Source organism: Pollachius pollachius (genome assembly GCF_949987615.1).
Source record: "Pollachius pollachius genome assembly, chromosome: 1".
NCBI lineage: Eukaryota > Metazoa > Chordata > Actinopteri > Gadiformes > Gadidae > Pollachius > Pollachius pollachius.
This window is the reverse complement of record NC_136934.1, coordinates 34,143,397-34,154,813: the sequence shown is the minus strand read 5'-3', so window position 1 is coordinate 34,154,813 and position 11,417 is coordinate 34,143,397. Positions and strand designations below refer to the sequence as shown.

Genomic DNA, 11,417 nt, shown 5'->3' with positions numbered 1-11,417 from the left:
TGAAACCCGTTCATATTTTTCGATCTCATAGGTCCCATGGGCTCTACCGGAAGGGGCGTGACTTCGCCACTCTGTGACCATCTATGCCTACGTCCTACGTACTACGTAAATTGAGTCGCATTGACAAGTTCCCAGCGCCGGAAGCTCTTCCCAATGCTCGCTAAGCAACACATGTGGATAGAACAATGCGTTCCGAAGGATCAGGCGATTAGTCGAGCCACCCTTTAGAGATCTACAGATATGTATCCACTGGGTCAGCTAGCGCAGCAGTCAGTTTGTGGTGTGTTCCACACGTGTAAACCGCCCAACAACAGCGAGTATTTTAGTACCAAATGTGAAGAAACGGGAAGAAGAAGACGTTTGTTTATAGAAAATACTAGATTCCGGTGTACCTCGATTAAGGGTGAGTTTGTACAAAGCAAACCGGCCTTTGTTTAACCTTATATCTTGGCAAGTGACCTGTAATGGCCACATGAGTGTTCGGACATTCCAATAACAAGCATTAAAGTCATTGCATATCCTGCGATGTTATAACGATTATCTGAACTATTGGAAATAGCCATGTGTTTTTTTTTATTAATTGGAGTTGATCCGATTAAGACGTCATACATTACTTCGGTACCTGTCGACCCGGTTGTACTCTTTCTGTTTGCCAATCAATTGTAGTCTATACATATGTACCATGACATTTGAAACTGTCTATCATTAGCGAACCCATCAAATATTTAACATGCATGTTGAAAATAATGTACCACAATAGGCGGTATTTGCCAAATACCACCGATTGTGTTTTGTTGTTCCCGCCATTGACCTACCATGGCCCGCAAGAAGGACGTTGTTTTCGCGCGTTATTTACCCGCCTACTTCATCATTGGGACAGTTTGGTGGGAAATATGAATATGCACGACTGACATGTATTGATTGTGTCCTCATTGGGCGAAATACTTGTGAACCTGATAAAAAGCCAAAGACATGTCCAGCTTACCTAAACAAAATTCCATTCTGAGTGTGTGTGTGTGTGTGTGTGTGTGTGTGGTGGTAAGCTAATTGGGCTGGTACATTTGAACGCATGAGGGGAAACTACAGCTCTCCTTTTCAAGTGAGTTGTAGTACTGTAAACTCCTAAAGCCATGTAAATATACTGTAACCTAGGCTTTTGTAAACTTTGTTTTGCCACGTGTCGCTTGAGAAACTGGCAGTTTCAAACACACAAAAAATCTCCCATTCATAACCTATGCCTCCATTCTTTTTTTCGATTCTAGTGTTCCCTATGCCACTATGAAATACATCCTGGTCACTGGGGGTGTTATATCTGGTATTGGTAAAGGAATCATTGCCAGCAGCATAGGAACGATTCTCAAATCATGTGGGCTACGTGTCACCGCCATCAAAATCGACCCCTACATCAACATCGATGCTGGAACATTCTCACCGTATGAACATGGTGAGATAACAGTTTGCCCTTTCTCCCCAACTTCATTGGGTAAAGCCTTTTTGATTAGTTTGCTCTGTATTTTCGTTACAATAGACATTTGAGCTGTCTGTTTGAACACAAGTTATCATACTGAGGTAATGACAGAGATATAATGCATATTTAAAGGCGTAATGTTGTAGTCAAACAGTATTCCTACCTCGTCCCTGATGTGTATCCATAAATTCACTAGGAATCTTGAGTTTGACGCCTATGCTGAATCGTAGTGAAAGGGTTTGCGTGTTGAACGTGCGTTCGGCAGGTGAGGTGTTTGTGCTGGATGATGGGGGCGAGGTGGACCTAGACCTGGGGAACTACGAGCGGTTCCTGGACATCTGTCTGACCAGAGACAACAACCTGACCACCGGGAAGATCTATCAGTCGGTCATCAACAAGGAGAGGAAGGGAGACTACCTTGGCAAGACGGTACAAGGTGAGGCTACTGAGGTTGCCCAGGTGCTTTTCCCTGGTGGTGGTTGGCCGATGTCGCACTGCTTAAACTTGACTTTGGTCAAGACACAGTTGGGTGTGTTGGGAACGTGTGGAAGCACCTTAAGAACACCTTATTACAAGTAACTGCAAAATCAAAAGCTCATTCAATACAGCTCAGCATCATGGTAAATACTTCTTTAACATTGTTTTCGAGTGGATTATGTATTTCTTAAGGTGTGTGGGATTTTATTAAGTTTGACCTATTTCCATGTTTCCCCATGTCTCTGCCTGCCCCCAGTTGTTCCCCACATCACAGACGCCATCCAGGAGTGGGTGATGAGGCAGGCCAAGGTGTCGGTGGATGAAGACGGTGTGGAGCCGCAAGTCTGTGTGATAGAGGTAGAGAGACAATCTGTGTGATGGAGGTAGAGAGACAATCTGTGTGATGGAGGTAGGGAGACAATCTGTGTGATGGAGGTAGGGAGACCAATCTGTTTGATGGAGGTAGATAGACCAGTCTGTGTGATGGAGGTAGAGAGACAATCTGTGTGATGGAGGTAGATGGACCAGTCTGTGTGATGGAGGTTAATAGACAAGTCTGTGTGATAGGTAGATGCATGTCTTGAACTTGCTGCTTGCCAGCTGCAATTCCTGGCTGTTGGTTGCCATGCCTCTTGGACTTTCTGTTGACCTGATCACATTACAGTAAACGAGTCTAGCAGGAGCAGAATGCTGCCGGCCACAGATGAGTTGATTTACACAGAGGGCGATGCATAGCACATTCCTGAATCGTCATTGTTATTGTCACTGTTATTATCATTTCTATGATCATACGAACTGCCAAATCCTTACTGCATTTAAAATGTAAATATTTTCTTCTCCTGGGGCTATGTGACGTGACGAGCACCGTGGGGATGGGTAATCCTGTTACAATGCGCTGGTGTTTTGTGTGTCAACAGCTGGGAGGCACTGTGGGCGACATAGAGAGCATGCCCTTCATCGAGGCCTTCAGACAGTTCCAGTTCAAGGTGAAGAGAGAGAACTTCTGCAACATCCACGTCAGCCTGGTGCCACAGGTACGGACCTCTGTTCATCCCGTTCACACAAAGCACTCCCCTCCATGAAACATTGGAGCTGTTCTTAGAACTTATAATTGTCCCAGGATGAGGGAGTGGTTGCATGCTTGAAACTGTAGGCATACTTGAGCCTAACCTCTGCCCGCTCCTTAACTATGTTTATCTAAAAATGTTGACTGTAAGGAGCTATGGATTAAAGTGTCAAAATCAATGTATCGCCAAATCAATGGCGATATCATTTGGGCACTCCTTCCTATCATTGATTTTGTCGACCAGGCCACCGGTTAATGGAAGATGCATGTAGATCTTATGAAGGTGTGTGTGTGTGTGTGTGTGTGTGTGTGTGTGTGTGTGTGTGTGTGTGTGTGTGTGTGTGTGTGTGTGTGTGTGTGTGTGTGTGTGTGTGTGTGTGTGTGTGTGTGTGTGTGTGTCTCTAGGTCGTTCACCGTCCAATACTGTAATATTGCCCTGTTAATAGTATGCAATTCACATACCATTAGTTTCCTACCTGCCAAAAAACGCTACACTTACGATAACCAAGACAGTGAAAAAAGGCCAACTACCACTTATACAACTAGCTCATTAATTACCTGAAGGAAGTGGTTGCTGCCTCAGATTCCATGTCAACGGATGGTTTTACTTCTTCTGTGCTGGATCCAGGCGTGCTAAAGTTAGCTGTGGGGCTATCAAACTTAAGGTTATCAAACACGGTACACTCCTTCTGGCTTTTGTGTGTAACCCAGTGTTAAATAAGCACAATGGCTACCGCTCTTGGCTCTCCATTGCCCTGCCTGTGTTGGAACGCACACTTTCTGAACCAGAAATCTCTCTTTCTCTCCAATGTATCCTCTAGCCTACTTTTGAGTTCTGTTCCCGACCCTTGCCATCAACGACACTTACCTTGAACTGGAGTATTTCAGTTATTTCATTTTACACATGTTCAATAAACACTCCATTAACCCAGGTAAATGACCATGTTGGCGTGTTTCCTCTCTGTCCCCAGCCCAGTACCACGGGAGAGCAGAAGACCAAGCCCACCCAGAACAGTGTGCGAGAGCTCAGAGGGCTGGGCCTGTCCCCTGACCTGGTGAGTCGGTCACTATTGAAACCAACGGACCGGCTCACGACCAAGCTATGTTCGTGATTGGTTGTTGGAGATGAAAGCAACCAAAAAATGTGAAAAACACATGACATGGGGCATATAGAGGGGGTAAAGTATAGTTGTTGGGGTTTTTGACTTGAAGCCCAAAGGTCCTGCATCCAATTCTGTATGTATGTGTATGTAGTAAGTGGCGATGTATAACAGCTTAAGCTGCTAAATGACTCAATAGTAAATGAACACATCACGCCATAGATGACTCAATATCAAATATATCAATGTTCAATTTCATGTACAGTGGGATTTGATTTTACTTTTTGCGGTTTAGAGATTGTGTTCCTTACCCGCGCTCTCTGTTTGTTAGATCATGTGCCGCTGTTCTACGCCACTAGAAACCGCTGTGAAGGAGAAGATCTCCATGTTCTGTCACGTGGAGCCAACACAGGTATTGCCATCCTAACACTTCTCCATGGCAATAAGAACGACGCATGGCCTGAAACCTCAAAGCAACAGAACTACAAATCCAATGGTGCTCGTGTATCCCTGAAAGAATTCCAGAACCGTCCCCCTTCTAGGAAACACGACGCGCAGAACACCACGGGATTTGTAATTCATCGATGGCAATCAGTCGTCCAGTGACGGACACTGTAACTAACTCGTGTTCTGTGTTATCCCCCAGGTGATCTGTGTCCACGACGTGTCTTCCATCTACAGGGTGCCCCTGCTCCTGGAAGCCCAGGGGGTGGTCGGTTACTTCTGCACCCGCCTGGATCTGCCCGTGGAGACCCGGGCCAGGAAGATGCTCACCAAGTGGAAGGAGATGTCAGACAGGTGGGGAGGAAGGAGCCATAGGACAACGTTTGCATTTAGACTGGATGGATGGGTCCTCTGTTTGAGTTTAGCTTCTTGGAGAAAGTGAAGTGTGTGCGCGCGCGTGTGTGTGTGTGTGAGTCAATGTGTCTTTGTGTGTGTGTGTGAGTCAATGTGTCTTTGTGTGTGTGTGTGCGTGTAGATCTGACCGGCTGTTGGAGCATGTGTCCATAGCGCTGGTGGGGAAGTACACCAAGCTGTCTGACTCGTACGCCTCGGTCATCAAGGCCCTGGAGCACTCTGCCCTCGCCATCAACCACAAGCTGGAGGTCAAGGTGCCACGCACACGCTCGACACGCACACACAGTCTGTAGATTCAGTTCAGTCATTCAGCTGCAAGACCTTTTGAATTGTACAGGAATCCTGGATGAATGGATAGCACTGTGTAAGAGGAATGTATATTTCTCTATTCAGGGTGAAGAAACCCCTTTGGTAAGGTTAAAGAATGAATGCAAGCAAAGCTTTACCAAGAGGGATCGCATTAAATCCAGGTTTTTGCTTGACTTGTTTGGCTACTCTTACCCTTGGAAACCCTAGCATATGCTGCTCTTTGCTGATGTGTTAACTGTATTAGTATATGGAGTGAAACCTGTGTTCATAGAGTCTGCCGGCCGCTCCCTCACCGCTCAGTGTGTCTTAATGTGTGTCGCAGTACATTGACTCTGCAGACCTGGAGGCCGCCACTCTGCAGGAGGAGCCAGTCAAGTATCACGACGCCTGGCACAAGCTCTGCGGCGCTGAGTGAGTCTGGCTCTCGACGCGGCCCCCTAGACCCCCGGCTCTCTTTCTGAAGAGGTTCATTTGCGAACTCACTATAGCCCCGCTCCCTGGCACAACGCTAGAAACCACCAGAAATCAGAGAGTTTCCCTCTCAAGCATGGATGCAAAAGTCATTTTAGTTAGCTAGAAGATGTGGTCACTGGTGATCAAACCCAGTACTGCTTTTCTGTCCAACCCCCTAGCCACTACACTATCCTGCCCCCCCTCCCAACATACTGAAGATTTAGAGGCAGCACTTCATAAATTATGTAATAAAGAAAATGTGTGCAAAACTTTGCATTCAGAAATTAAGATAATTGTGTTGGTTTACTAGTATATTACCAATGTTCATCCTTTTAAAGTTTAAGTGAACCTCCTGTTTCAGCTCGACTCAAACACTAGGAGATATTTTTCACTCAGAGTTCTAGGAAGGAGAGGGTGGGCTTGTTATCGCCATGGTTGCGGCCAGTGCGAACTTTGATTCTATTTTACTACCCATCGTTGGTGTGAGCAGTAAAATAAGCAAGGTTTTATAAGAAATGCGTCACACACCTTGTTGTTACACTCCAAGTATCTGAGAAGCTTAACCAACTCTTGCACGCTGACATTAACATCAACCTCAGCCCAGATGGAGCTTCACAGATCCAAACAATATGACCTTCTGCCAAGTGGAAGGTCCTATAAGAGAGTTTAATGTGTTGTTGTTTAAAACTGAAAAAGAGAAGAGGGTGACTACCCTTTAGTAGTTGCTGGTTGAGATGAAACCAAGACGATGGTTATGTTCAGCTTTCCCAGCCCCTCTCCACCTGACTGGATTCCTGGTGTGTTGTGTCTACAGTGGCGTGTTGGTACCAGGGGGCTTCGGTGTGCGGGGAACGGAGGGAAAGATCCACGCTATCAGATGGGCTCGCGAGAAGAAGAAGCCCTTCCTCGGTATGCTCGAACCGCTCACTCCCCAAGTCGCCTCTTCCTAGCACTAAAATACAATAGTTAAAAACACCCGCACACACATGCACGCACTGGCTCCATCTAGTGGTTTAACGGATCAATAACAGAAAGAATTTCCAGACTTGCTCTGGGTTTAACCACAAATAATCCACACTCACGTTCACAATCACAGCCAGCAGAAATACCTTTTTATAAAGTAGGGTGAACAACAAACGACTTGAAACCTCAAACCCTATCACGTAGACCACAGTATTTCTTGGGGAGATGATGCATAAAAAATGTAGATGTCGAAACACCGAGCAAGTTAACGTACAACTTTTGCTCCACTCCACGCCAGGTGCTCATGGTGGCGTGTCTTGTTCTCCACAGGCGTCTGTTTAGGCATGCAGCTGGCGGTGTGCGAGTTCGCCCGCAATGTTCTTGGCTGGGCCGGTGAGACATCTCATTTGATTTGACATTCTTGAACGTTTATTGCATAAACCTTGTTGAATGTGTCAAGGCAAGTCTTCTGTGTGCCCTGTGCGTTTTCAGACGCCAACTCCACCGAGTTTGACCCAGAGTCCAAGCATCCGGTGGTACGTGAAGTATTCGGGCTCTCCGTCACGCACACCAGCCATAGTGCCCTCATCCATCTCCTCTTGTGTTTTCTGTTGTGCGAGGCCTGTTTCCACATCCAGTGTACGCTTGTGTCCCCAGGTGATTGAGATGCCGGAGCACAACCCAGAACAGATGGGCGGGACCATGAGGCTGGGCAAGAGGAGGACCATCTTCAAGTCCAATAACAGCGTCATAAGTGAGTGGTCCTAACCGTATGTCCTAACTACACCAAAGGCAGTGCTATTTAGCAGACCCATTTTTCCAAAGTGACTCTCAGTGTTATTCTCCATGCATGTCATCCAGCAGCAGGTAGGGGTGAAGCATGTCTAGATGATGCCTAACGCAGGTTGGCAACAGACATACACACAGACTTTTTTTCTGCTCGGGTATGGCTTGTGAGGGCACATGGTCGTGTAGTGGCTATTGCGTTCAACTCACAGCTGAAAGGGACTGTGTTTGATCCCAAGTGTGTCCGACCTCCACCTGTACGCATCCTTAATGCAGGAAGCCTGACCTCTACCGGCTCTTTCATGATGCATTTCTCAAGTTCAGTGTGAGTCACTGTATGTCACTGCTGACCGACCAACCCGTCAAAACACCCTCATCTGATAAGTGGCTATGTTGGGTATTGTTTTGGTGCAGCCAGAATCCCCTGCAATTTGAGACTGCTGATTTGTAGCATTTCTCATTCTTATAATTTCTTCTAGGAAAGCTGTATGGTGATGTGGAATTTGTGGATGAGAGACACAGACACAGATTTGAGGTAATGTATATAAAAAATATTGGTTCTCAAATTGATGTCACAAAAGGAAATAACAATGTATGCTAATGATAACACAAAGTATAAAAATCAAAAAACAAAATATTATGTTGGGCCTAGCCTGAAGGTACACATTAGTACTATTAAATTGAGTGCTGAAAGACGAATAACATTTTTAGCTGGAATTCAGTATGTACACACTCACTAGTCGGAACTAGCTCTAGAGGTCTTCTTACATCAGACGCAAAACAAAGCAATTATGCAGAAAAAATACGGAAGAAGTTGTCATGTCGGCCTCAACGCAATATGCAGAATGTTCCAGTACTAATGGCCCCCCTAAAAGACACATGGATTCATGCTCAACATTCATGGCCTAGTGAAGACCAGCTTATGGTCCCTCCTTTCACAAAAATGTATTTAGAGGAATAATTATAGTGCTTTAAGTGAAAATAGTGTAGCGAACGGCGTGGATGAGGGGGGTTATGATAATTGGGTGTGCATTATTTTGGAGACATTTGTTTTTTGAGGATGTTTCCCTATTCAATAACTTAAACCTAAATATGATATTACCTCCAATATTTCTTACACCATGTAAAGCGACCCTGGTGACTGACACAGATACCAGATTGTGATTTGTTGAACTGATATTTGCTGGCTAGATCGGTAACTATTAGTCCAAATTAATTCGTTAATTCGAAAAATAAAAAAAAAGAAATCTCTTTGCCTGCATTCAGTCCCATTGGGCTCCATGATTAGGAATTATTGTCATGGGAAGAAAATAAAAATCCCAACAAACAATGGCGGTCGATGTAAAACAACCTCAAATGTCAACGTTGGTGTTTCAGGTTAACCCAGATCTGAAGCACCACTTCGAAGAGAAGGGCCTTCAATTTGTTGGTGAGGACGTTGACGGAGAAAGGATGGAGGTCATTGAGTTGGAGGGTGAGTTTGATCTTTGAATGTGCACCACCTGGACATCATATTAATACATTGTCTGGAACAGCCCGACATGCATCTCCCATGGTTCAACAAAACCAAATTATTAAAAACGATATGCAAGTTTTACACTGCCGCCATCACGTTTGCTCCAAATGTATTATACTTTTTCTCCTTTTTCATTATCTTTTTAAATTTTAGAGAGAAAAGTTCCCTCGGTTAATTGAACCGTGGGTCGATTAATTTTATTCCTTGCATAAAAGTAATCATTTTGGAACAAAAAAAATGATGGCTCCAGTGAAAAAGTTAGGGAGCAGGTATACTTCTTCTGGGACTTTGGAGAATAACCATCACAAAGTAATAGTTTCAAAGTGTATGCCTTTGTGAGTGGGCAGGGAAAAGTCTGTATTATAAAACTTCCAATCCACTTATTTCCCCAGAGCTTAAAAGTATAACTTATTTGCTTTCATTAATTGTTACAGTGAAGGTGCAATACATGACAGTAGGGAGGGGTATTGGAGCTGGAAGCCCCCGGGCTGGTCCTTCATCACATTAACTCTCCCCTTGACTTTCACCAGGAACATTAAACTGGGCCGCCCTCCAACATGTTCTGGCTAATTTTCCATCTTAATAAAAGTCTATATGTAAAGGCTTTTGGTTGTGTGTGTGTCTGTGACAATAGATCATGGCTACTTTGTGGGTGTGCAGTACCATCCAGAGTTCACCTCCAGGCCCATCAAGCCTTCTCCTCCCTACTTCGGTCTGCTACTCGCGGCGGCGGGGAAGCTGCAGAGCTACCTGCAGAAGGGCTGTCGCCTGTCGCCACGGTAACGCACTGCCCTTCGCCCTGCACACGTCCATTCAGCCTCAGAATAGACCCCCACTGGCTATTTGCTTGTACTTCCTCAAAATAGTTTGTTTTAGTCACTCACTCTGTGTGTGTGTGTGTGTGTGTGTGTGTGTGTGTGTGTGTGTGTGTGTGTGTGTGTGTGTGTGTGTGTGTGTGTGTGTGTGTGTGTGTTGCAGGGACACTTACAGCGACCGCAGTGGCGGCAGCTCTCCGGACTCTGAGATAGCTGACCTGAAGTACCCCTCTTTGTCGTAGGCACAACACAAGCCCTCCCGTCCACCTAATCACAGACGGGAGTGCCTCGTCCTCTCTCGCATGGGTCCCCATCATTCTGTCTGCCTCTGTACCTCATGCCCTGTAGCTCATTGGTCAAAAGAGCTGCCTCTCATCCGGCTCTTATTCATGCACCTCACAGAGAAGGGAGGGGCGAGTGGGAATACTGTTATTCCAAAAGAAGAGCTCCCTCACGCAGCAACCAAGCTGTTTTTATAGACGTTTGGACATTTCCACAGATGGCAATATGGTGAATATTTTATCCTGCCTTGGGGAGCTGGTGCAATCAACTCTGTATCTTTTGAGTTTTTTTTGTGTTGCAGTAAAATGCAAATGCTGTTGAATTAACATGTAAAAGTTATGGGTGAAATGCTTCCTTTGAGCGTAATGGAGTTATGTTGGCGAGCAGGGCTAAATGCATTACAGAAAAGGTGGAATTCATGGTCCTTGCACAATGTATTTTTTCATGGAATATGCTATGGTTAAATATGGAAATGATGTAATGGTAATTTATTTTAAGCAGGTACAGGAAATCAATGTTTTAGCAGTAATATTTTATTATTATCTGTATTATTTGGACAAACACGGCTGTGTTGACTTCATATTACCCCATTTTTGTGTAAAATGCAACTGTTACACAAATGTTATACTGTTCTACATAGTCTGTGGTGAAATATGCATATGCACCTCCAAGGACTTTATTTGAGCTATTTATAATATCTTTCACTGCATTGCATGGTGTGTGTATGTCAATCTAACGAAAAATATAACTTTTCCATGCCTGATTAAATTGGCTGACAGTTTTCTGTATTCCTTTTTGTTAATTTTGCCACAAAATAGACAAACTGTTAATCTCCTGATTGATTTCACATGCAAAATAGTGTTTACTTTTTATTAAGTTAAATTCAATTAAAATAAACATTGCGTTCTTTACTTTCACACTGTTGCAGAATGTATTAAAAGAAGTCACATGACTGCAGCATTGCCAGTTTGTGTCTTAAGTCTTAAAACAAACAAACTAAACCTTAACGAGGGACCCTGTCAATATCAACGTACCAAAGTCCTTCAACAGTACTCACCATGTGACTTCGGGCAGGTTAGCAAACGGTTGAGTCAATACTGGCTCGTGATGGGTGAAAAGGCAGAGCATCACATGAGAGAATGCAACTGAAAACACGCCTGATAGGGAGAGCGTCTAAACAGTGAAGCTTCAGTAATCTCCGTTTATCAAACAAGATACCGGTCAGCTAATACAATGATGCCAGCTCCCCCAATCACATGACCTCGCTTCTCAAGCTCTCAAATTATTTGTTGTGGTAGGTTGAAATATACAGTGTATGTTTGAA

General features: G+C 44.6%; 1 protein-coding gene across 2 annotated transcripts; it reads left to right on the top strand.

Annotated features, from left to right (window-relative positions):
- Positions 1–263: 263 nt before the first annotated feature.
- ctps1b (CTP synthase 1b) lies at positions 264–10,935 on the top strand. Of its 2 annotated transcripts, none has more exons than XM_079750541.1 (18): positions 264–403; positions 1,263–1,444; positions 1,734–1,904; positions 2,202–2,302; positions 2,863–2,979; positions 3,983–4,066; positions 4,443–4,523; positions 4,758–4,909; positions 5,091–5,223; positions 5,601–5,689; positions 6,546–6,640; positions 7,025–7,087; positions 7,187–7,230; positions 7,352–7,448; positions 7,960–8,015; positions 8,858–8,954; positions 9,631–9,775; positions 9,975–10,935. In XM_079750541.1, the coding sequence occupies exons 2-18, from the start codon at positions 1,279–1,281 to the stop codon at positions 10,051–10,053; spliced, it is 1,770 nt and encodes a 589-aa protein (XP_079606667.1). In that variant the 5' UTR covers positions 264–403; positions 1,263–1,278; the 3' UTR covers positions 10,054–10,935. The 2 variants fall into 2 exon arrangements, with proteins under 2 accessions (XP_079606667.1, XP_079606668.1); XM_079750542.1 differs by lacking the exon at positions 264–403 and adding an exon at positions 1,033–1,099.
- Positions 10,936–11,417: the final 482 nt, after the last annotated feature.

What these genes read in the sequence shown, in the direction of transcription:
- ctps1b (XM_079750541.1), top strand. Translation starts at nt 1,279, where the DNA reads ATGAAATACATCCTGGTCACTGGGGGTGTTATATCTGGTATTGGTAAA. An exon ending in GTCACGTGGAGCCAACACAG is followed by an intron (nt 4,524 to 4,757) that starts GTATTGCCATCC and finishes GTTATCCCCCAG; the next exon opens with GTGATCTGTGTCCACGACGT. An exon ending in CAATGTTCTTGGCTGGGCCG is followed by an intron (nt 7,088 to 7,186) that starts GTGAGACATCTC and finishes GTGCGTTTTCAG; the next exon opens with ACGCCAACTCCACCGAGTTT.